Genomic DNA, 26335 nt, shown 5'->3' with positions numbered 1-26335 from the left:
CTTGCACAGTGTCTGGCACATAGTAGTTGATCAGTTAATGTTTGCTGATTTAATGAATAAATAATATAGATAAAAGAAAAAAAGAGATTAAGCTCTAATGAAGAACATACATATCCAATGAAAACTTAACAAAACAAAGGTTATCCAACTGAGATGATAAAGTCTGAGTATATGTAGTTCTCTTTGTGATTATAATCCGGTAGACTGCTGTTATAATACCCAAGATTTGTTCAGGACTTGCCATGTACTAGACACTGTTTTAAGTGTTTTACATGCATTCATTTATTTAAGCATAGCAATCCTAGTACTATTAGCTCTATTTTGTTGCTGAGAAAACTGAGTCACAAAAAGAATGAGTTACCCGAAGTACTTTACTACATTAGCTAGTAAAGTAAGTGTTGAAGCAGAATTTGAAACCAAGCAGAATTGCTCTAGAGCAGTCTCTCTTAACCTCTTCTTTCGTTATTGCCCATCCTCCAGGCGGCTCTTTAGACTTGGTTTTTTCCTAATCACCACCTCTCGCCCCCCGCCCGCCCTACCCCCATGGAAATTTAATACCACAGCTATACTGTCTGTCTCTTTATGTACTGGGTATTTCATTATGTAACTCATCCCCCCCAACAATTTTGGCCCCCTCGGGAGCCATATTGTTCCTGTTGATAATGCATATTCTAGAGCCTGCATTTTTTTATTAAAAATGTGGTAAAATATACATAACATAAAATTTGCCATCCTAACCCTTTTTAAGTGTACAGTTCAACACTGTTCAGTGCATTCATTGTTATGCTAGAGCCCGCACTTTTCAAACCAGTCTTCTATGCACTTTGCTGAAAATTGCTTCTTGGCTATGAAAAACCTAAATTTTCAATGATACAGAACAGAAGTTAGCATTTCCGTTTTAAAGTGTTTACTCTTGTGTAGGGAGCTTACCTGTCTTATCCTTTACTGTGTTCACTGTGTTAGTGTATTTACTGTATTTCCTAGCATCAAGCACAGTGTTACAACATATTAAGTCCTCAGTAAATATTTGTCAAGTGAGAGAATTTATTAACTATAGCATGTTATATAATCTCTAAAACATACACAGTATGTAAAAACATTATATATTCAAATAGTTTATTAAAATATGCATAGTATATTAGTATATTTTAAAACAGAATATAAAAAAATGAATTGAAGCAACAAAACCTTAGGATTGTTTAAGATAAATAGTATTAAATAACTCAAGAAAAAGAATGGTTAACAGCTGTTTTAAACAGTCAAATATATATTGTCTATGTAAAAGGCATTTTGCAACAACATTAAGTGGGATACAAAGTTATACTAACAAAAAGAAACTAGTGTTTTGAGAAAATTAGATACTAAGATGTTAATACTTAACCGCAGTTTAAAGCAGTACGAATGCTTATTCATTTCTATGCAGATACACATGTAGATAAATATTTTCTATAAATGGCATAATAATATACCTGCTGTTTTGTAACTTACTTTTGTCACTTGACTGTATGTGTTATATACATCCCATGCCAAATGTGAATCTATATCATAATTTGTAATGGCTCTGTAGTATTCCATTGTATTCGATTGTTTTCTTTTTTTATCTCTTCTGAGCAATACTATGGTGAATATTCTTGTACTTATATCTTTGTGCACATTTCTGTTATTTCTCAGAATAAATTTCCAATACAGTAGTCCCCCCGATCAATGGTTTCACTTTCCATGGTTTCAGTTACCCTTGGTCAACTGAGGTTCGAAAATATTAAACGGAAAATTCCAGAAATAAACAATTCATGGTTTTAAATTGCTTGCTGTTCTGAGTAGCGTGATGCAATCTCTTGCCATCCTGCTCCCTCCTGCCCAGGAAGTGAATCATCCCTTTGTCCAGCTGATCCACCCTGTACACGGCACCCACCCAGTAGTCACTTAATAGCCATCTCAGTTATCAGATCAACTGTGTGGTATCACAGAGCTTGTGATCAGATAACCCTTATTTTATTTAGTAGTGGCCCCAAAGTTCGAGAGTAGTGATGCTGGCAATTTGGATATGCTGAAGAGAAGCTGTAAAGTGCTTCCTTTAACTGAAAAGGTGAAAGTTCTCAATGAAGGGGAAAAAAAATTGTATGCTGAGGTTGCTAAGATCTACCATAACTTTTATTACAGTATATTGTTATAATTGTTTTATTGTATTATCAGTTATTGTTGTTAATCTCTTACTGTGCCTAATTTATAAATTAAACTTTATCACAGGTATGTACGTATAGGAAAGAATAGCGTACATAGGGTTTGGTACTATTCATGGTTTTGGGCTTCCACTATGGGTATTGGAACATATCCCCCATGGATAAGGGTGAATGTCTATAGTAGAAATTCTGAGTCAAAGATATACACACTTTAAATATTGATATATACTTTCATATTAGTGACACCAATTTATATTCCCATCCCAGACTATTGGGTATAAATGCCATCGCTCTCTCTCTTCTTTAGCTCTGTGATTTTCCTATTCTGTAAAATGGATAACCAAAATATTTCTTTTATGGTTGTTATCATAATTAAGTGAGAGAATAAATATAAATGTTTGATGCCTAAGTGCTTAGGAAATGGCAGCTACTGCTTTTAATATTCATTAAGCAATAAGATACTGCTTTTAATGTGATATATGCACTTCCCCAAAACCTTAAGAGTAATGAGTAACATCAGTCTTTATAATCTTTGCGCATGATGAGGAAAATGATGTGTTATTTTAATTTGACATTTGGGGATGTTGAACGTCTTTTCATATGTTTATTAGATTTTTATGTTTCTTTTGCATTGCTTTGCATTTTCCATGCTTTTAAAATTTGCTCCTTTTCTTATATTTGGAAATTTTTATATATTAGGAATGTTGACTTTACCTAATTTGCAAATGTTTCCCTGTATTTTGTCATTTTCAGTTGAATTTGTTTATGGCACTTTTTTTTAACGCTATAGATTTAAAAAAATACATTTGTAGATATCCCATGCCACCATTTGTTTGGTTTATGGTTTATGGCTTTCCCCACCCTAAGATTACCAAAATATTTGTATATAATTTTTTAACGTACATTTCTCACATTACAATTTCTAATTCTTCTGGAATTTATTTTGTGATAAGATAAGATACAGTTTTGTTTTGTTTCCACGTGGATAGCTAGGTGCCCCATCCCTTTCTTTTACTGCTTTGAAATGCCTCTTATATACTAAATTTCCAAATACACTTGGACTACTTTCTAAACTATTTAGTTCAGTCAAGCTGTTTTATAATTTTTAATGTAATATAGGGCAGATTTTCCTTCGTTACTCTTCCTTTTAATATTCTTCTTGGCATGTTTATTCTCCTAGGGAATCTTTGCAATCATTTTGTAAAGTTGTCCTACTCCTTCAAAAGAATCACATTTTTTGTTTGTTTGTTTGTTTGTTTGTTTCTATGAGGAAGATTGGCCCTGAGCGAACATCTGTTGCCAACATTCCTCTTTTTGCTTAAGTAAGCTTGTCCTTGAGCAAACATCTGTGCCAGTCTTCCTCCATTTTTTTGTGTGTGTGGGATGCCACCACGCCTTGGCTTGATGAGCAGTGTGTAGGTCTGTGCTCGGGATCTGAACCCGTGAACCCCAGGCCACCAAAGCAGAGCACATGAGCCTAACCACTACACCACCGAGCCAGCCCCCCTCATTGAGATTTTGATTGAGGTTTTCAGATTACTTGAAATAGTAAATCCTGAATGTACTTTTTTTTTTTTAAAGATTTTATTTTTTTCCTTTTTCGCCCCCCGGTACATAGTTGTATATTCTTCGTTATGGGTCCTTCTAGTTGTAGCATGTGGGATGCTGCCTCAGCGTGGTTTGATGAGCAGTGCCATGTCCGCGCCCAGGATTCGAACCAACGAAACACTGGGCCACCTGCAGCAGAGCGCGCGAACTTAACCACTCAGCCACGGGGCCAGCCCCCTGAATGTACTTTTAAACCTCGGGATCACAATTGTCTTTTCAGTTGAGCATATTACTCAATAAGGGCATTTAAATTTTTTTTTATGTGGTGCTTAGTACAATTCTGTATAAACGAGTGTTTTATAAATATATTTTTATGGTGCTCATTGATTCAAAGGTGAAAACTTTTCACCCCCAAAACTCAAAGGCATGCCATTTCCTCAATAATAGGAAAATGTATTGTTACCTGTACATATGGTAAAACTTGAATAATTGTTCAGAGATGGTTTTCATTAAGTTTCTGCAACGAAAGCCCATTATGTTTTTTTTTTAAAGATTCTACTTTTTCCTTTTTCTCCCCAAACCCCCCCGGTACATAGTTGTATATTCTTCATTATGGGTCCTTCTAGTTGTGGCATGTGGGATGCTGCCTCAAACCTTAGCATGGTTTGATGAGCAGTGCCATGTCCATGCCCAGGATTCGAACCAACGAAACACTGGGCCGCCTGCAGCGGAGCGTGAGAACTTAACCACTCGGCCACGGGGCCAGCCCCCGCATTATTTTTTTATGTTTGAAAATTCAAAATGTTTCTTTAATTAGTATGTAAGGCAGCCTACTCTAAAATTCTTATAGTAGATATTGTCACTATTAAGTTGTACCCATTTCCATTTCTTGTTAGTGTGTGTGTATTACAGTAGTGTTCCCCTTACTTGCTCACAATCATTTAATAGAGGAAGAATAAATGAGAGCCGGCACCATGGAGGCCTTCTTATAACAGTAGATACCTGTTAGCCAAAGTGTAGAAATTACTTAATCCACATATCAAAAAGAAATCAGTTTTCAAAGTTTCCTAAATCACTTGGCATAATCTAAGCTTTTTAAATTACTATAACCATATCATTGACTCTGTTTCAGTGAAACCAAATATAAAATACGGCTTTAAATCATCTGTAAAACCTTTTAATGACCATGTACAAACAGCCTTTTGATATAAATGGGCATCATGTTACCCCTTTATAGAGGAAATTGAAGCTTTGAGAAGTTAATGTCAAATAGTAGAAAGAAAGTAAACTAATATTTTGAGTACCAAATGAACCAAGCACTTTATTTAGTGTTTTCCTGGGTTATCTTATTTTAAAAAGTAGATAATTTCCAAACGGTAAATTTGATCAAGCTATTGGTGCATTACATAAACACAGAATATGTCTCCATCGTACCAATTCCTCTTGTTTTTTTCTTTACTTTCTTTATGCAGCTGTGATTATTTACTCAATTTTTATGTAATAAGAATGTGCCTATATCCTGTTTTTTATCAGCTGCTTTTCGCAGCTGCTTAGATGTCCATGGTTGATTGTAATAATGATCTGGATCATTTCTCCTTGTTTTTTAGATTCCTGAATTTGACAACTTGTACCTAGATATGAATGGAATTATACATCAGTGTTCCCATCCTAATGATGATGATGTTCACTTCAGAATTTCAGATGATAAAATCTTTACTGATATTTTTCACTACTTGGAGGTGTTGTTTCGAATTATTAAACCTAGGAAAGTGTTCTTTATGGCTGTTGATGGTGTGGCTCCTCGAGCAAAAATGAACCAGCAGCGTGGGAGGCGTTTTAGGTAAAACATTTATGGTTTATTTTTGAATCCTATTTAGAGTAATAAAATATATTATTTTGAAGATGATTGACTTAACACAATGCATCTTCTGTTCATGTTCTCTGCTTAAATTCCCCCAGAAATGGAAATATCCCGTACTTGGAATGTCATACTTTATCAATCAAGTAAATGAATTAGTAATTCAAGTGAGGTGTCGTTTCTGAAAGCATATGTTGGGCTGTATAAACTTACTCTCTTGTTCTCTGTCCCAAATTTTTCAAACTTCTCCTTGGTAATTAGGAAATGGTAGTAGTAAAGAAAGCTTCTATGGTAGTCTGCCCTGAGCTAAGGAACCTCAGAGTGAGCGGAGAGATTGTTCTAATGAGAATATCATTGACATTTAATTTAGTTAAACAGACATTTGTTGAATGCCCAAACCCTGGGCTAGAAGCTGGCTCTGATTGAGCATGGGTCCAGATTGGGCAGAAAGGCAAGTGAGATTAGAAGGTGACTGATGGAGTATGAGAAGGGAGTTGACTTAGGATACTCAAGATATTAGCAGCCCAGTGTGTGAGATGGGAAGTAGGACAAGTAAAAGGATGAGAAAAGGTTGTACACAGAGAGAGGGTTTTAAATTCAAAATCTTGGACATGTGGAATATTTCTAAATAGCAATGAGAGCATGCTGCATCCTCATTATGACTAGCAGAAGTAAAGTTAGGAGGGTTGTTGGAACTGAAGGGAAGAAAGCATGAGTCTAGCATGTTTGATGGGTCGTTAGCATAATGAGTCATTTCATCACAATGGCAGGTAAAGGAGTGGAAAGGGTACCTGTGAATCAGAGGTGGAAATCATCAAGGAAGGTGGGAAACTACCTTGGAGAAGGTTAGCAGTAAGAATGGGGAAAGGATGATAGAAAGTGCTGATATAAATACCAAAATAGAAAAGATACTAAAGATACTGAAATGACTGTGCAATCCTTGAAGATGAGGACCACCTCTTACTAAAATTTAGATTTTCAAGTACCACCCAAGACTTACTTAATCTGAATCTCTCAAAACTGAGCCCTGGATACTATTTTTACCAGACTCACCTGGTATTTGTTAAACTAGTTTTGAGGAGCTGCTGGGCTAGAAAATCTAGTGTTGCGAAAGGATTATATAAGCCCAGTGTATCAGTCAGTGTTCAGTTGCAGGTAATAGAAATCTAGCTATTTTAAGCAGAAAGGGCTTAAAATAATACAGACAATTAGGTGCTTATAAAAATCATTGTGAGAGCCAAAAGGGTGGGAATCTAGATGAGCCTTCAAGAATGACTTTCAGAACACCACCAAAGAACTGACCCACCAGGTGGGACTACTACTGCAACGCTCTGGAAGGGGAGGAGTTCAGAGGCCTCCACCAGAACAGGTGGTTCCAGGAATTCATTCCTTTAGCTGTGATTCAGGAATTAAGAAGCTACCACCTGAACTGTAGCTCCAAGAATACATCACTTTAGTTACAATTCAGCAATCAAGAAGACATTGCTGTATCTGTTAGCTCTAGAGCCCCAGTGCACCTGCTAGATCTGTACCAGAAAAAATGGATGCCCTGCACCTTGCTTCTCAGCACCTACAAAGCTCCTGAATATTGAGATCGCTTCTACTATTTATGAAAGACACACGCCCCACAAACACGGTGCCTCAACTGTCATGCAGACTTCACTACACTTCCACTTTCCAAACCTTTGATAGAGGCATCTAACTAACAAAAATCTAAATCCAGAAACCTAGCTACAGGGAAGCCTGAGAGTTTAATTTTTTTAGCTTTCCAACCTCTCTAGTATCAGAAGACAATCTAGGAGAATGGAGTGGATGTTGAGGGCCAATCCACCATAACCATCACAAGCCTTTACTAAATACTGTGCTGGCATTGAGTGCTCCGTGTTTCTCCCAAATCCCCCAGTCGGCTTTTTCTCATTCTCCACAGCAACTGTTTCTCCATTCATAATCTTTATTCATATTTTTTCTGCATCTCTTACTCATTTTTAAACTACTGCCATCTGGCTTTTGTCCCACCAGGCCACTGAAACTTCCTTATAAGATTACAGATGGGGGGCCAGCCCCGTGGCTGAGTGGTTAAGTTGGCACACTCTGCTTTGGCAGCCCGGGGTTTGCCAGTTAGGATCCTGGGCACGGACCCACACACTGCTTATCAAGCCATGCTGTGGCAGCATCCCATATAGAAGAAGTAGAATAATTTACAACTAGGATATACAACTATGTACTGGGGCTTTGTGCAGAAAAAAAAATACCAGGAAGATCGGCAATAGATGTTAGCTCAGGGCCAATCTTCCTCACCAAAAGAAAAGCATACCTTAAAAAAAAATCTCCATCATGAATCATTTGTCTATTTCCCAATCTTCTTAAAAAGAAAAAAAAGATTACACATAGACTCTTTATGGCTAAGTGTAAAGAATAATTTTATCTTTATATCACTTCACTTATCTACATTATTTAACAATGTTGACCATTCCTTCTTTCTTTCTTTTTTTTGAGGTAGATTAGCCCTGAGCTAACTACTGCCAATCCTCCTCCTTTTGCTGAGGGAGACTGGCCCTGAGCTAACATCCATGCCCATCTTCCTCTACTTTATATGTGGGACACCTACCACAGAATGGCTTTTGCCGAGCGGTGCCATGTCCGCACCCAGGATCCAAACCGGCGAACCCCAGGCTGCAGAAGCGGAACATGTGCGCTTAACTGCTGCACCACCGGGCCAGCCCCATTCCTTCTTCTTGAACTTCCTTTCCTTCAACTTCACGTGACCATGCTCTCTCTAGCCATACTTTCTTAGTTTCCTTGTTATCTTCTCTTCATCTGCTTTTTTCTTAAATATTGGTGTTTCTTAAGGCTCTATCTTGAGTCCTGATGATCTTGTTCAATGACTTTAATTACTGTGTCTATACTGATGACTCCCAAATTTATCTTTCTGGTGGGTATCTCTCTCCAGAGCTCCTGTGTATCCAAATGCCTGCTAGATATCTCCTTTTGGAAAGCACAGATACGATTTAGACTTAACGTGTTCAGAACTGAACTAATCTCTGCCTCAAAACTGCCTTCCTTCTCTGTTCCCTATTTCAATGAATGGCAACACCATGCAAATAGCTGCTCAACTCAAAAATCCAGGAGTAATTTGGACTTCTCCCTTTTCCTCATTCCCCACATCCAAGTCCTGATTATCTAGTCTCTTAAATTTGTCATCTCTATTTACTTTTCATCTTTACTGCTTCTATCTCAGCCTAGGCCACTATAATCTTCCACCTAGATTGCTTTAATAGTCCCACATTGTCCCTGTCCTGAACATTCTCTGTATTGCATCCACATTAAGCACTGTGGCTGTTTTTCTGTCTCTGCAGTAGAATATAAGCTCTGTGAGAACAGGAATCATTTCTTTTTTGTTATATCCCAAAAACTTCTCACATAATAACATTAAATAATCATTTGTTCAATCAAACAAGGAGGGAGAGAAAAGAAGAAAGAATGGATTTCTCTGGCGAGATTACAAATTAGTTGATTTCTTCAAAATTTTAGTTACATTGAAGAGGTCAGTAAGAGAGAGAGTTTAAATGTGAAGAAGAGTTTGTTTATCAAAGAAATAGAATTCCACAAGGCACAGTAGATAGAGCTAGTAGCAAGGCTGTAGAAAATGGACATAAAGCAGAGCTTCCTGAGTTGTATGCTGTGTGGCATACTGGTGTGCCAAAGATGGGTAACAGGAGAAGCAAGACAGGAATCAGGATGCCTGTATTCAAACCTAGGTCTGTCTGACTCTAAAACTCATGTTCTTCCTGGTAAATTCTGTTGCTTCAAAAATGCGATGATTTTAGCAATTGGCATCTTAATCTTATTAGGCCTTCATTTTAACTTTTTATGAGAAAACCCAAAGATATACATTATAATTTTATAACTGTTTTTATATAATATTCTTAGAGATCATTTTAATAAGGCATTTCTTGTTTGCTATTATTATTAAATGTAGTACATATAATGAACATTTAATGTTATACTTTTTAGCTTGTTTCTAGAATCTATTTGCTGTGTAACTGTGATAAGAAGGCAGTTACTTTATACTAAGTGTTTGTAATGTTCTGTCTCAGTTTTTTACTATTATAATGTTCTACTTCTATAGTCCTTATCTGAAAACTCTTAATCCTTTTTTTCTTTCTTTTTTTTCCAATGAGGAAAATTGGTCCTGAGCTAACATCTGTGCCAATCTTCCTCTATTTTGTATGTGGCATGCTGCCACAGCATAGCTTAATGAACTGTGTGTAGGTCCATGCCCAGGATCCAAACCCATGAGCCCCGGCCACTGAAGCAGGGCACACGAACTTAACCACTATGCCAGCCGCTGGCCTCTAAAAAAAAAAAACAATTCTTTAAATAAATAAAAACAATTTGGAGGCTCATCTTTATCAATTATAATCATTTCAAAACTTGTATTATGTTTTGAGCCTTAAAATTGATGAATTAGTATTTTAATTATAAAAGCATCTAAATAGCAATTTACTTTATATAAAGACATCTGCTTTTTTCCAGAAACTTTAAGATATTTTTTTCCTTAACGTTTCAGGTCAGCAAAGGAGGCAGAAGACAAAATTAAAAAGGCAATAGAAAAAGGAGAAACTCTTCCTACCGAGGCCAGATTTGATTCTAACTGTATTACACCAGGTAAATTCACTGAGAGAAAAATTCTGAGAGATTTAAAATGTAAATGTAATTTTTTTTTCAAATGCATTTTTCTTTTTTAGACTCTTATTTATTTTGTCCTTAGGATTTCATTTGCTTTGTTTTCCCAATTATGTCTCATGAGATGATTTGGTCACCTTGGTCATAAGAGCTCCTATGAAGACTGTAGGGATTTGCAGATGATAAGAGCAGCTGAAGATTCTCCCAGATGCACCAAATTCCAGACCTAGAAAGAACTTACAAGACCCATACTACTCCCACCATTTATTTGTATGGAAATTGACTCAGTGAGGTTGCTGCTTACCCAAGTTAAAGCTTGTTGTATTCAGGACAAGAAACCCATTCTCCTAGTCCAGAGCACTCACTGTTCTTCTCAAAGGCAGTTAAGATTTCTGTGACTTTAAGGATAAATGAATTTATCAGGTTTTTGTTTAGTTTTATATGCAACAATGTGCTCTGTACTTCTTAGGGCTTTATCTAACATCGTTATAATCCTTTACTTTAAAAAAAATCTTAAAATCTTACATTCTTATGAACTCTTTACTAACTATGGTAATTTTCTCTTTCATTAAGTGCCCTAATCACTCATTACTTAATTTAATAACCAGTTTTATCCTGGTTGTGATTTAAGACTGTATTGCCTTTGACTCTTGACCTTCTAGGCGTTTCCTAAAACGTAGTCATTGTAGACTCAGTTTCCAGATTAATAATAATTTTCTAGGTTAACAGTAGTAATGATAATGAGAGTTGTGGTTATTATTGGCTGTTATTGTATTGGTTGTTATTGTTAATCTGATTGAAGCTGCATGCTTTAAAAAAAAAACTTCAGAATTCAGCAGAGGAAATAGAAGATTGAGGTTCATTAGAGAGTTGAAACTCTGCCCTTGTGTGAAAATATTTGAAGCATAGTCCTGAGGAAGTAGTAACATTCCTTGACTTTCTTTATCTGATGTTAACTTCATTTTAGGGTGCCAGTGAAATTAGCAACAGTTGTGATATTTGCTAGGGATAGGTGTAACATTACTTGCTTTTCAAGATTAAGTGAGAGAGCTTTCCATGTCCTTTGGAGATCTTTTACCCAACTCTCCCTTGGACACTCAGATTGAATTTCTTGTGGTCGTTGGCAACTCACTGTTTTTATGTCTCTCTCAGATTAAACTTTGTAAAACTTTGTGTTTATAGGGACGGAATTCATGGCCAGGTTACATGAACATCTGAAGTATTTTGTAAATATGAAAATTTCTACAGACAAGTCGTGGCAAGGAGTTACCATCTACTTCTCAGGCCATGAGGTTATTATCTCTTTTTATTTAAAGAGTTAGTTTTTTTAATTTAAATATTCTGAATCATAGCATTTTATCGCATTTTTTTTTAAACATTATATTTAGACTCCCGGAGAAGGAGAGCATAAAATCATGGAATTTATCAGATCCGAGAAAGCAAAGCCAGATCATGATCCAAACACCAGACACTGTCTTTATGGTTTAGATGCTGACTTGGTAGGTATAATGTTTATTGTTATTATAATCTTATGCCATTGTAGTTAAATACCTTAGTCTTATCTGAGAAGCTTTCTGGCTATGGAAACAAATACTGGAGATACACTAATGATTGCTTCTTCTGCCGTTAACCAAAGTTCTAAACTAATTGGAAAGTGAGCGCTTTTGCCATAGTTTATGATCAACAGGTCGTTATAGTTAGTGTTCACACCTAACTGACCTTAGTGCTGTGAATACTTTGCTGAGGTCAGGGTCAGGGGCCCTTTTTACCCCCATGCTTAATATATAACTTTTAAGACCACCTGATCTGATAACGCCATGACCTAAATAACTTTACTAGATGTTTTTTGTTATAACTTTTTGTTATGGAAATTTTCAAACATAAACAAAAGTAGAGAAGATGCTATAATGAGCCTGCTTGTGTCCTTCATCCAACTTAATTATTTTCAAGTCATATCTCTAACCATCCATCTCCTTTCTTCTGCTCCCTTGGATTCTTGAAGCATATCCCAGACATTGTATCATTCAGTCTGTAAATATTTTGTAACGTTCCTCTAAAGGAGAAGCTTTTTTTTTTAATGTAACCACAATGCTATTATCTCACATAAAACAAAAATTAATAATCACTGTTTAAGATATAAATAACCACTTAGATTTCTCTTTTTTCCAATTATTTCATAAATGCTTCATTTTGTCTTGTTTGAATCAGGATTGAAATAAAATAAACAATATACATTGCAGTTAGTTGATAAGTCTCACTAGACTGACATACTTTGGAGATTAGAATACTATGTGAGAAAATTAACTACAAATGCCCTTTTCCAGTTTTTTCTGAGTTTTCATATGTTAGAAGTATCCTGGCCTCCAGAAGAGTCCTACATTCTTCTTTCATGGGAAAGCTGCTGCCTCTAATTTCTTACCCATTCACCCCCCCATGGCAAGTGAAAAGGTGTGAAAACCAAGAGAAGATTTGGGGTATTTTGGGGAGGGGGCGCAGAGTGGCCGTTATAAAGGTCATGAGTCTAAGGTAAACATTATTTTTTTAGAAAAGTACACTCACTCTGCCCCATTCATGGCTTATAAATGGATCATGTTTTGATATTTTTATACTTAATGTACTAATACATTGTTTCTTTATTTTCCTTAGATAAGCATGTTCTTCTTTGTATAGAAATGTTTTTTGTTGAATTGCTTTTGTGAACTTGATACTGTAAAAAATAAGAAAGTAGCAACATCTCTTAATCAATTTTCCACAGATTATGCTTGGATTAACAAGTCATGAGGCACATTTCTCTCTTTTAAGAGAAGAGGTTCGGTTTGGTGGCAAGAAGACACAAAGGTAAATCATACTGCATATATGTTGGAAGGAAGAACATGAATTGAATTAATAATAGTAATCCCTTAACAGATAGACTATCTATAAATATTTCCTCCCATTCTGTGGATTGCATTTTCACTCTGTTGATAGTATCATCTGATGCACAATTATTTATTTAATTATTTATTTATTGCTAGGGAAGATTGGCCCTGAGCTAACATCTGTTGCCAGTCTTCCTCTATTTGTATGTGGGTCACTACCACAGCATGGCTGCTGATGAGTGGTATAGGTCTGCACCCAGGAACCAAACCCAGGCTGCCGAAGTGGAGTGTGCTGAACTTAATCACTAGGCCACCAGGCTGGCCCCACAAAATTTTTAATTGTGACCAAGTCTAATCTATTTTTTTTCTCTTGTTACCTGTACTTGTAGTTTAATATCCACGAAATCATTGCCAAATCCAGTGTCATAAAGCTTTTTCCCATTTTGTTCTAAGAGTTTTATAGTTTTAGCTCTTACAGTTAGGTCTTTAATTCATGTCGAGTTAATTTTTGTATATGGTGTAAAGTAAGGATCCAACTTCATTTTTTTACACATGGGTGTCCAGTTTTCCCAAAACCATTTGTTGAAGACAGTCTTTTCTCCATTGTCTTGGCACCCTGGTCAAAAATTACTTGACTGTATATGCAAGGGTTTACTTCTGGGCTCTGTATTCTGGTCCGTTGGTCTGTATGTCTGTCTCTATGCCAATACCACAGTATTTTGATTACAGTAGCTTTACAGTAAGTTTGGAAACCAAGAAGGGTGAGACCTCCAACTTTGTTCTTGTTTTTCAGAATTATTTTGGATCTTCAAGGTCTCCTGAGATTAATAATTTTTAGGACAGATTTTTTTGTTTATGAAAAAAACGTCATTGGGATTTTGCTAGGATGGCTTTGAATCTGTAGATCCCTTTGGGTAGTATTTACATCTTGATTTTAAGTGTTCCAGTCTATTAACATGGGATGTCCATTCATGTATGCCTTCTTTAATTTCTTTCAGCTACATTTTGTAGTTTCAGTATACAAGTCTTTTGCCTCCTTTTTTTCTCTTCTTTTATTTCAAAAAAATTTTATTAGTATAGTTACCTTGCTGTAGATTACATTCCCAGGACTTATTTATCTTATAACTAGAAGTTTATATTTTTGACCACCTTCACCTCTTTCACCCCTGCTTCTCTCCTCTCTTCTGGGAAACATCAGTCTGTTCTCTATATCTATGAGTTTGGTTTTTGTGAGTTTTTTTTAAAGATTTTATTTTTTTCCTTTTTCTCCCCAAAGCCCCCTGGTACATAGCTGTATATTCTTCGTTGTGGGTCCTTCTAGTTGTGGCATGTGGGACGCTGCCTCAGCATGGTTTGATGAGCAGTGCCATGTCTGCGCCCAGGATCCGAACCAACAAAACACTGGGCCACCTGCAGCGGAGTACGAGAACTTAACCACTCTGCCACAGGGCCAGCCCCTATGAGTTTGGTTTGTTGCCTCTGGTTTTTTCTTTTGCTTCCTTGGTCAAGTTTATTTATAGGTGTTTTATTCTTTGGGATAGTATTGTAAATGGAATTGTTTCTTAATTTCCTTTTTGGATTATTCGTTGCTGGTGTGTAGAAAAATAACTGATTTTTCTGTGTTGATCTTATTTCTTCAGCTATGCTGAATTCATTTTTTAGTTCTAGTAGCTTTTCTGTGGATTTTATGGGATTTTTTGTATATACAATCATGACATCTGTAAATAGAGTTTTACTTCTTCTTTTCCAATTTGGATGCCTTTTATTTCTTTTCTTGCCTAATTGCCCTGGCTAGGTCTTCCATTATAATGTTGAATAGCTATAGTGAAAAGGGCCATCCTTGTCTTATTCTTGATCTTAGGAGAAAGCTTTCAGTCTTTCACCATTGAGTGTGATATTAGCTGTGGAGTTTTCATGAATTCCCTTCATCATATTGAGGAAGTTCCTTTCTATTCCTACTTTGCTGAGTATGTTTATATTATGAAAGAGTGTTGAATTTTGACAAATGCTTTTTCTGCTAAATGATTGTGTGCTGTTTTTTCCTTTATTTATTAATGTGGTGTATTACATTAACTTTTTTTCTTATGTTGAACTATCTTTGCATTCCTGGTATAGATCCCACTTTTTCATGGTGTATATAATTCTTTTAATATGCTATTGTCAGCTTATATTTTTAATTGTAGTTAAACTTGGAGTATGGGCTAACAGCCAGGAATTAGACCTCTATACCAAGTGAGGGAGAGAAAAGAGGAAGAAGTGATAGAGCCTTGCCATTGAAGCCTTGGACTATACTGCAGTGGATTTAAAGTGTATACTCACTTATCTGCATGCTTTGTGCTAGTGGTCAGCCTTAAATGGGCCAGATCCCACTGGTTCTTACACGTATTTTGTATTATTTAGGCTTTCTTAATTCTGAGAGCTCTTCCATAGGAAGCATAATGCAAACCAGTTATTTTGAATTTTATTATAAGTGCAATTATATTTTTATCTTTACATTATCCTGCAGCTGTAATGTAAATCACATGCCTTGATTACAAGAATTAATTATCCTCTAATGATGTTTTATTTTAAGCTTTGCTACATTTTAAAACTTGAACCTTAAAAATATAATTAACTCTGTGTTGATCATCTGACTAATTACAGGGTATGTGCACCAGAAGAAACCACATTTCACCTCCTACACTTGTCTTTAATGAGAGAATATATAGACTATGAGTTTTCAGTATTAAAAGTAAGTATTAATATAGCCGAGGAGTATGCAGAAGATGTGTATGCAGAAATTTCCATAGTCTTTGACTTTTTTCTGCATTTTGCTGTAGGACAAGATTGCATTTAAATATGATATTGAAAGGATAATAGATGATTGGATTTTGATGGGATTTCTTGTTGGCAATGATTTTATCCCTCATCTACCTCATTTACATATTAATCATGATGCGTTGCCTCTTCTTTATGGAACATATATTACCATCCTGCCAGAACTTGGGGGTAAGAAAAGTTTATTATTCATTTGAGGCTACTTTAATTAGCATTCCACTAGCCCTAAAAATATCACTCAGTTTATTAGATTATTGCATGCACATAAAGTACGAAAATATTTGGGGTTTGTTTTGGTCTGAGGCACCAAGCTCTGAGATTGTAATTGTAAGTGATTCACAAGCAAAGAAAATGACTAGAGTTAAGTAGTCTCATTTATTAATACCTGACTAATCTCTGCCTCTAATTACTTAAGAAAGCCAGCAGAAGTTGTTGGTTTCACTTAGCTCCTTTCATATTTAAGCATAGAAATTCAATTTTTCTAAATAGATAAGCATTAGAAATTCAATTTTTCTAAATAGATAAGCATTAGAGTATTTAATGTGAGGGAAAGATTTTCCATTTAAACTGGGAAATTGACAAACGCTGGTGATGCTGAAGAAAAGAGACAACAGTAGCAGGACATTAATCCTTTTCTTTTCAAGTTAATATATCAAATGAATGATCTGGATAGATTCTAAAACATATTTAGTTTAATGAACTGTTAACAAATGTCGTTGGAAATGTGGGAGGATTATTATTGTGTGAACCTAGAATTTCTTATATTTTACTTCAGTTCTTACGTATGGTATGTTACAGTAACATCAAGTTCATAGAAACTAGGGCCACTTATATAGTCCAACACTGACTTTTTTCCTTGATTAGTAGAATGTCAACATTCAACATTTTGTGAAAAGAATTTTGTATAATTATTTAGAAAAAATGATGTTAGCTTTTAGTACAAATTAGATTTTGTTCCTTCTAGGTTATATTAATGAAAGTGGGCATCTCAACTTACCTCGATTTGAGAAATACCTTGTGAAACTATCAGATGTAAGTAACTAGAAGTTTTTAGTTTCCTTTCCCAGAGGAGCTAGAAATGCTCAGTAATCAATTACATAATAGCGGAAGAAAAAGCGTTTGTAATTTTACTCTACTTGGTCATTCTGTATAAATAATTTCACCTAAATCATTTTTATATACTTTTTATTTTTAATTTTCAGAGTAGTAGATGAAATCCCCATGTGCATAAAAAAGTAACATTCTCTGATTTCCTTTGCTCCAGAAGTAGTCTCTGTTAAGCTTGGTTGTATTCTTCCAGATACACTTAAATTATTCTTAAACAAATTTCAATATTTCTGTCCAGTTTGATCGGGAGCACTTCAGTGAAGTTTTTGTGGACCTCAAGTGGTTTGAAAGCAAAGTGGGTAACAAGTACCTCAATGAAGCAGCAGGTGTCGCAGCAGAAGAAGCCAAGAGCTACAAGGAAAAGAGAAAATCAAAGGTGTCCATTTTTTTAGATGTCCTTTCATTTTTTTAGCTGTAAAGGTAAAACTGATATTCCTTGTTTCTGATTTTCCTTCTTATGATTTTGAGGTTGCCTCATTTCATTTTCATTTCTTCGTTTCCTCTAAGGACATTTTCAAAATTGTTTTGGTTTCTTTGCTCTCTATTAGATACTGTCATTTAAATCTGATCTTGAGAAATCACTTTCTTATTTTTACCCTTGAAGAACTTCGTGATTTTTTTGCTCTTCCATTCTATTAATAAGTGTAGAAAACATTTCTAAATGTAAAAGCCCAGAAAATTTATTATCTTTTTTTAAATGTGGATATTTATAGCATTTAATGTTACATTAACTAGATCGGTAATTTTTCCCTAGAAATAATTTATATGTAAAATCATATTTAAAAGACAGTAAATAGTCTAGGTTAAGAGTAATTAATAGCACAATATCTAAGAAATGTTAGGTGCTCTATAAATGAATAAGAGAATCAGTTAGAATTTGTTAGTACCTTGTAAAGCATCTCTAATAAGCTCCAAAGAATGTCTTATATGTGTTATCTTGGAAAAGAAACCTCTTCTGAAATTTTTCTCAAGCCTATCCGTAATTATTGGATTCTGGTGAAATTGATGAGTTCCTGTACTCTCCTTGCTATACCAGTTCTATTTAGGTTCAAGCCTAATAACTCTTTCTCCAGGAAGGGCAACTATCCTCATTTTCTCTAGTGCAGTCCTTCTAATTGCTTAGCTTTTCCTCAGTAAAACTTAGCAGCAATCAGTCTACATTCTACTCTGTGTTTTTTCTCTTGAGAAAATAGGCTCTGCAACTTTTTGAGAACCTGTACTCACAAAGTTTACATATCAATAATCGCTGGTTCCACTCACCTCAGCTCAGCCCTTAAGTCTCATGAGTCTTCTAGGCATCTGTGGTTAACATTAGAGACACTGAGAAAATGAGAGGAGCTGGAGGGATAGCCCAGGCACAGGAAGCTGGCAGAGGCCCTGGTTTGGATGAAGAAGAGGAAATGGGGGTAAGGGAGGAGGAAGAACTAATGAGAGTCACTAGCAATAGATTAGCAAACAGCAAATAGAAGAGAGAAAGGATGAGATCACGGGGAAGAAAACCAGATGGGCAGGCTGTGAAGGATGCGATGAGATGGAAGAACCGTAGAAAAACAAGTGAATTGCATGGAAGTAGAATTTAGAAGTCAAGGATAAATCACAGATTCGTAAGAATGATGGGACCCAAAGATAAAGAAAACAGGTAATATTTGTAATAATTTGATTCAATCAAATTTTGGTTAATAGTACCCCAGAATTTGACATACAAAAATGTTAAAGTTGAAAGGATTTGATATTGATTGTGTACTTTTCTCTAATTCAATGACATATTCTTGAAGTGGGTTCTTTTGGGAACACGTACATAATTAAGTATATTTCTCTTTTATATTGGTGAGAATTACTTATTACGTCTCTTTGAGAGACATGAATGTTAAGTTGTACATAATAAAGATTTATAATTTTAGAAAACAAGTGGTATAAAACTAAAAATGTTCAGATAATATTTCAGGATTTTTTTTTTTTTTCCTTTTTCTCCCCAAAGCCCCCCGGTACATGGTTGTATATTAGTTGTGGGTCCTTCTAGTTGTGGCATGTGGGACGCTGCCTCAGCATGGTTTGATGAGCAGTGCCATGTCCGCATCCAGGATTCGAACCAGTGAAACACTGGGCCACCTGCAGCGGAGCGCGCGAACTTAACCGCTCGGCCACAGGGCCAGCCCCTCAGGATTATTTTTAAGATAAACTTTTACTATCTATCACTTAAGGATCATTCAGTTATTTTCACAATTTTAAAAATCTCCCTGTTAAACGTCTCACTTTGAAATATATCTTGCCATTAATTTTGTGTTGATTTATAATTTTTATAGGACCAGGAAAACTCCATATGTTGGGCTGCTTTAGACACAAATGGAGAAGAAGTGGTAGCTTCTAAGGGTAAGTACAAACTATGTATTTTAATATATGACTTTTTTTTTTTTTTACAAAATACTTACATCTTTCCTTTATTAGTAATAATTAATATTAAGGACTAAGTACTAAGTAATATTGGATGGAGCGGATTTCTATGATCATTTATAAGCATTTGCTTTGATATGTATTTATCAAAGCATTAGGGGGAAAAACAGAATATTCATAATTGTCGGCTGCTATCTTTCTGGCTTTCTTTCCAGATAATGTAGAAGATGAAACTGAAGATGATGACCTATTTGAAACAGAGTTTAGACAATATAAAAGAACGTATTACATGACGAAGATGGGAGTGGATGTAGTGTCTGAGTACGTTTTTGCCAATACTTTTACTTTAAAGTAGAAAAGATTGGATTTTGCAGTTCTTCAGAAAACAGCATAATTTTGATAGTTAAGGGAGTGGGAGAGAAAGATTTTTTGGTTCCATAAATGATTGTAGATCTTTCAACAGGTATGATTTTGGAGTAGGTTATAGTTCTGTGATAAAAATTGCCAAGTAGAAAATGGTTAGATTTTTGCTTCCCATCTTAAAATGGTCACATCACACTTATCTTTAAGGACACCTGGCTCAACCCCAGGTTAATACCTAATCCAAAAGTTCCTTAAGAACTTGACCTCTACAATGGTGGCTTTCACACTTTTAAACTGCAGCCTACAGTATGAATTACATATGTTCATATTTTATTTATTTTAATTAACAAACACTTATGAAGTACTACCGAGTGCCAGGCACTATTCTAAGCATTTAAAAAATATTAACTCATTTAATTGTCACAACAATTCTTTAGGATGAGTAGAATTATTATTATTTTATGATAGAAGAAAATAAAGAATAGAGAGTTTTAAGTAATTTGCTCAAGGTGACATAGGCAGTGAGTTACAGAGCCAGGATTTGAACATAGGCAATCTGACTCCAGAGTCCTTGCTCTTAACCACTAGATGAGGCTGCTTCTCTATAAGTGAAATAAGAGTTTCATGAAATGCAGTGTACCCTTATTACATGCAACATACTTAAATATTTTATATGCTATTATTTTCACTTTTTTTTTTTTAATATAATAAAGCACTGAGGGGCCGGCCCCGTGGCCAAGTGGTTAAGTTCTCGCCCTCCGCTTCCACAGCCCAAGATTTTGCTGGTTCGGATCCCAGGCACAGACATGGCACCACTCATCAAGCCACATTGAGGCGGTGTCCCACATGCCACAACTAGAAGGACCCACAACTAAAAAAAATATATACAACTATGTACTGGGAGGATTTGGGGAGAAAAAGCAGAACCAAAAAAGATTGAGAACAGTTGTTAGCTCAGATGCCAATCTTTAAAAATAAATAAATAAAGCACTAAGTATTAGATCTTTTCTAGAGAGCTTGGGAAACACCCAAGCTTTCAGACATTGCTCTATATACTCTCAGACTGTCTTCTAGTCTAGATGTAGTCTTCCTGTAGGGTCTATATTCACACCGACCTCCAGTAATTGGAGGTATAGGAATTCTAGTACATTTCACCAGCTCATTTTGAAGCTTTGTCCGGTGCCATGGGCATGTAGAACTTTTAAGACTTGAGAGATACAATATTTAAAATAGTTCTGCTTTATGTTATTTTACTTTGTTTTGTGAGGAAGATTAGCCCTGAGCTACTATGCCATTCTTCCTCTGTTTTGTATGTGGGATGTCTCCACAGCATGGTTGATGACTGGAGTAGGTCCACACCTGGGATGTGAACCCGTGAACCCAGGCCACCAAAGCAGAGTCCACAGAACTTTAACCACTCGGCCACTGGGCTGGCCCCTCAAATAATTACGCTTTTAATCCTTTATTCCTTAGCTCTTATATTTCCTTCATTACAGTCTATAGTACCTGCAGTTGGCACTAAATGCTTAATTTGATAGATAACTAGTTCTCTGTTTTATTTCTCTTCCCTTCTATATGTTAAAATACAGATTATGAAAATGAGATACCATCTATTTGTTTGCCTAGCAAATGAGCAAATCTTTTTAAACTGTTATATTCAGTGTTGGTCCAGGAATAGTGGTAGAGTTTTTCCCTTAATTACTGGTGGGAATATAAATTGGTAAAATTATTTTGGAAAGCGCAATCCAAAACCCTTTAAAATATTCATCCTTTTGACCCAATAATTCTAATTGCTAATCTATCTTAAAAATATACACTCAAAACACAGAAGATCTTTAAGAATGTTTATTACACAGTTTTTTTAATCATAGTAAAAAATTAGAAATAATCTACATGTCCAATAAGAAGATTCATCATAATCATCTCCACCTCCTCATTATGATCACCATCTCTGCCATCTCCACCATCTCCAGAATCTGCTGAACTGCTAAACTGGTACCTCTAGAAAGTTCATAACAATTTAGAAAGATACTTAACAGTATATTATTAAGTAAAAATTTTAAAAGCAGGACACAAAGTCATATATACAGCATACTCTCATTAATAGTTTAAGAAAAAAAAGCTGGGCATAGAAAAATGGCTGAAAAGAAACATACCAAAATGTGATAGTGATTGCTACATTATGATAAAAATGCATTTCTTCATTATCTTGATTTTGAATAATGAGGAATCATTTCTTTTATAATGCAAAAGTAATACATTTCATTTTTTAAAGTGTACCTCCCAAAAGTACAGAGATCTGGAATTTCTAAGTGCATCTCTACCTAAATTTTGATAACAAACACTAACAGGTCTATAGCCACTTTTGGCTTTAGCCTAGGGCTCTTTTTTTTTTCTTTCCTGATGAAGATTTATTTTACCTTTAATGGTGATTTTTGAGAAAGAAGAGATTAAAGGGAATATTGCTCAGTGGATATAGCACTTTTCAAAGTGTGTTCTAGCTACTATAACCAGATTTTAAGATCTCCCTGATTTCTTCCCATGATTCTCTCAGCATCCTTCCAGTTGAAGAGTCCCATCTGTCCCTCCCATCCCACCCTAACTGTGAGGGAATGGTAGTGCCCCTTAATAGAAAGCTCCATTGGCTAAATCCTCAAACTTTAAACCAAAGGCACAGTACATTGGCTGAATAAATATGCACAGCAGGTTTAAGTGTGCTCATGGTAGAGTTAGGAAAACTATAAGGCAAACCTTTAATCTGATAGGATCGGGTTTTTTAAAAAAATTATTTTGGAGTTTCTCTGATTACAATTTTTAGCTTATTCATTGGTTAAATAAAACATATAAGGGGCTGGCCTGGTGGCACAGCAGTTAAGTTCGCACGTTCCGCTTCAGTGGCCCAGGGTTCATCGGTTCGGATCCCGGGTGAGGACATGGCACCACTGGCAAGCCATGCTGTGGCAGGCATCCCACATATAAAGTGGGAGACGATGGGCACGGATGTTTGCTCAGGGCCAGCCTTCCTCGGAAAAAAGGCGGAGGATTGGGAGATGTTAGCTCAGGGCTAATCTTCCTCACAAAAAAACAACATATGAGAGGCAGAATGTGGTATCAGCAGAGATCATGCTCTAAAGACACTGGCTTGTCTTCAAAAAATGTTGTTGTAATGAAAATAATTCTTTTCTATTTTCAGTGACTTTCTGGCTGATCAAGCTGCATGTTATGTTCAAGCAATACAGTGGATTTTGCACTATTACTATCATGGAGTTCAGTCCTGGAGCTGGTGAGGGAATCAAAACAAAAATTAAGTTTTTTAAAAAAATAATGGTTCATTCTACTATAATCTCATTTGAGGATATCTTTTCCTTTTATTTCTCTTTATGGTAGTATTTTTTAGAAGATACGTACATCCAAGTTTAAATAAAATACAGTTTATCTCTTCTTATGAAAATACTTAGAAAAGACCTTCATAGAACAAAGATACTTCCAGCCCTAGCAGATGGCCCCATAAAAGGTCTTTGTTAATCTACGGATTTAAAATTCTGTCATGATGAATCAAGTGTGACAAAGTCTTGATAATTATTGGGTCTGAGGGATGGTTATCTGGGGTTGTTCATTATATTCTCTACATTTTTGTGTGTTCGAAAAAAATTTTTCTATCAGGAGTAATTGTTGAACAATGGGCTGTTTGAATGTTAGACTGGGAAACACAAAGACAAAAGAGGAAAGGAATTATTTGCTTTCCCTGGAAATAGTAATAATGCTCCATTTTTTTCATGTTTCGTATTCCAGCAAGTTCCATCTACATTTCCAAACCATCCGCCAAAATAGAAAAATAACAAACCAAAAATGATGCAGGAAAAAGTAGAAACTTTTAGGTGATGAAGTAGCTTGTGGTGGTTTGTTTTCATTGCACCTCTGCCAGGCTTTGTTTTAAAGCACACACAGCAAAACAAACCAATGAAAAATAATGTAGCATTAATTATTATTTTACTTTTTAAAAAAAAATCTTTGCAATAACTAACCCGATTCTCAGGGCCTCTCTGAAGAGCATTCTAATGATGAAAATCCTTGATTTACCATTTTTTTAAGAGGATGAGTATAAGTTTTTCCTATTATACCTCTAGGCATTAAGGCCAGGCACTTGAAAAGCATGTGTTCATATAATCCTAACAACTATTTAAAGTAAATAATATTCTCTGCCTTTTACAGATGAGGATCAGAGAGGTTAAGTAACCTTTCTAAGGGCATAGACCCAAGAATCAAGTCTGAGCATATGATTCCAAAATCTATACGTTTTCCATTATTCTGCATGCCATTCTTCCTCCTAAACTTTTCCTCTCCTTTTGAAATACTCCATAATTGTAGAATATAAAAATATTTCTTCCCTTTTTTTGGCATCCTTACTCAAATATTAAGAACATTGAAATTTTTTTATAAATTGTTCAAAGCTTTGTAAAAGTATTTATACCTGTGGTTAAATATGGGAAGATATTAAAAACAAAAATAGTGTTTATGATTAATAAATGGCTTAATCCTTATCACAAACACAATTATATATATATATATATACACACACATACATACATACTAATTCAAAGATAAAAGTTCTTAGAGCTGACTAGTAAAGCCACATGTGCTCAGGCTCACTATTCTCTTGAGGGAAGCCCAGGCAACCTAACTGAAAGTCTCCTGACTGCCTCGTTACTTCATTCCAAGAATCAATTGACTGGAAGATTCACACTCAACATTTTGGAAACTAAAAGAACCGTTGTATGTAACTGAAGGATATATATATATATATATCCTTCAGTTACATAATACATCCCAATTTTGGAAATGTGAAACTGCCAATTAATAATTAAGGAAATAGAACATTTGTTGCCATCACATAACCTAAATTTTCCAACACTGCTGATTTCTTATATTGAAGTGGTAGAATTAGGGGTGACAATTTTTTTTCCTCAGAATTATTGCTATGTGTTGTTAAAATAAAACCTGGGATACTCTATACTTAATATTGACCTGTTTCATAAAGTTGCCAATTGTTTAAAGCTCAGTTTTGTCTTATAGGTATTACCCCTACCATTACGCGCCTTTCCTATCTGATATCCGCAACATCAGCGCACTCAGCATCCATTTTGAACTAGGAAAACCTTTTAAGCCATTTGAACAGCTTCTTGCTGTACTTCCGGCAGCTAGCAAAAATTTACTTCCTACATGCTATCAGGTGGGTTTTAGAATTAAATGTTTTTGTCCTTTTGATATTTAGGAGCTCCTACTTCAAACCTAGAAACATAGTACCCAAATTTCTTTAATAGCTAAATATATTTATTTTCAGTTTCAAATATAACATTTCTTAAGTCCCTTGAAAAGTAATTCCTTGATTTAAAGTTAGCTTTGTTTTAAAATAGCGAACTCTAAACCATTCAGTGGATAACTTCTTCATTTTCAGCACCTTTAAGCACATCTTAAAGCACAGTTTCTCTCTGCACTGATGAAAGTAAACTAAATCAGGCAAAATCTAAAGCCATCTACTTTATCCAAACATTTATAGATTCATTCCTCTTTTCTTTTACTCTCTACATACTAGAATAGGGATGGTTCTAAAAAGTCATTTATCTGATCAGAAGTATACCTCAGTTTATATTTCAAGCATTTCATTTATCAAATTGTGGAATGAAAGGCTTTTCTCTGGTTAACATATTTCACATAACAGGAGGAAGATGTTTCAGAGGTGATTGGGTCACCAAAATTATACTGAGCCAGCTAAGTTGATTTTGAGGGTAAATTTCATTCAGTTCTTCTAGAGTATCTGTCTGTTCTAATTTCATGATCTGGTCCCAGGAATTGGAGTAGACACACCCCCCAACACACACACACCCATACACACATACCCGTTGCTGCTTGAACAATGTCAGACTCCCTTCAGGTTAAGTTCTAAAACTTAACTTGTCCTTCATCCTGGCCTCTGGCCTCCCTTTCTTCTTGTTTCTTCGATGTGTTTTTTTTTCTCCTACTTTCAGATACATTAAGGATTGATACCCAGCCACTTTGGACCAGTACAACTATACAAGTGTTTTATAGCCACATCTGTTTTGATTGTTCTGTGCCCATGCCATACTGGTTATTAAATATTTTGACTATTACCCTGAGAAATATGCTGCTTTATTTCTTGAAAAAAGTTTATGTTGGAGCTGGCCCAGTGGCATAGTGGTTAAGTCCTTTCACTCTTCAGCACCCTGGGATTTGTGGATTCAGATCCCAGGCTCAGGCCTACACACCACTCATCAAGCCATGCTGTGGTGGTGTCCCACATACAAAGTAGAGGAAGACTGGCTTAGATGTTAGCTCAGGAACTATCTTCCTCAAGCAAAAAAGACAAAATTATATCATAATCCTCCATATTCATTTCGTACATCTTTATGCTGTATCTACCTCAGTTATAAAATCTCTAATGAAAACATGTCTTATTGGACTTTTTATCTTTGCTAGTAGTAGCGAAGAGATTCCTGGATTTTAGATTT

General features: G+C 35.5%; 1 protein-coding gene across 2 annotated transcripts in view; it reads left to right on the top strand.

Moving 5' to 3' along the window:
- Positions 1-26335, top strand: part of XRN1 (5'-3' exoribonuclease 1) — a 117847-nt gene that overhangs the window by 3498 nt on the left and 88014 nt on the right. For both annotated transcript variants that reach the window (XR_011496620.1, XM_014852041.3), the window contains exons 2-14: positions 5336-5568; positions 10157-10254; positions 11455-11564; positions 11661-11771; positions 13028-13110; positions 15774-15861; positions 15950-16118; positions 16912-16979; positions 17293-17430; positions 19358-19424; positions 19661-19766; positions 23002-23091; positions 24882-25038. Coding sequence is in view for 1 of the 2 variants with exons in the window: in XM_014852041.3 (XP_014707527.1) it covers positions 5336-5568; positions 10157-10254; positions 11455-11564; positions 11661-11771; positions 13028-13110; positions 15774-15861; positions 15950-16118; positions 16912-16979; positions 17293-17430; positions 19358-19424; positions 19661-19766; positions 23002-23091; positions 24882-25038 (1518 nt within the window). In the remaining variant the exon portion in view is untranslated. The remainder of the gene's footprint in view (positions 1-5335; positions 5569-10156; positions 10255-11454; positions 11565-11660; positions 11772-13027; positions 13111-15773; positions 15862-15949; positions 16119-16911; positions 16980-17292; positions 17431-19357; positions 19425-19660; positions 19767-23001; positions 23092-24881; positions 25039-26335) is intronic.

Source organism: Equus asinus, chromosome 21 (genome assembly GCF_041296235.1).
Source record: "Equus asinus isolate D_3611 breed Donkey chromosome 21, EquAss-T2T_v2, whole genome shotgun sequence".
Lineage (NCBI taxonomy): Eukaryota > Metazoa > Chordata > Mammalia > Perissodactyla > Equidae > Equus > Equus asinus.
This window is presented reverse-complemented; position numbering and strand designations above follow the sequence as displayed.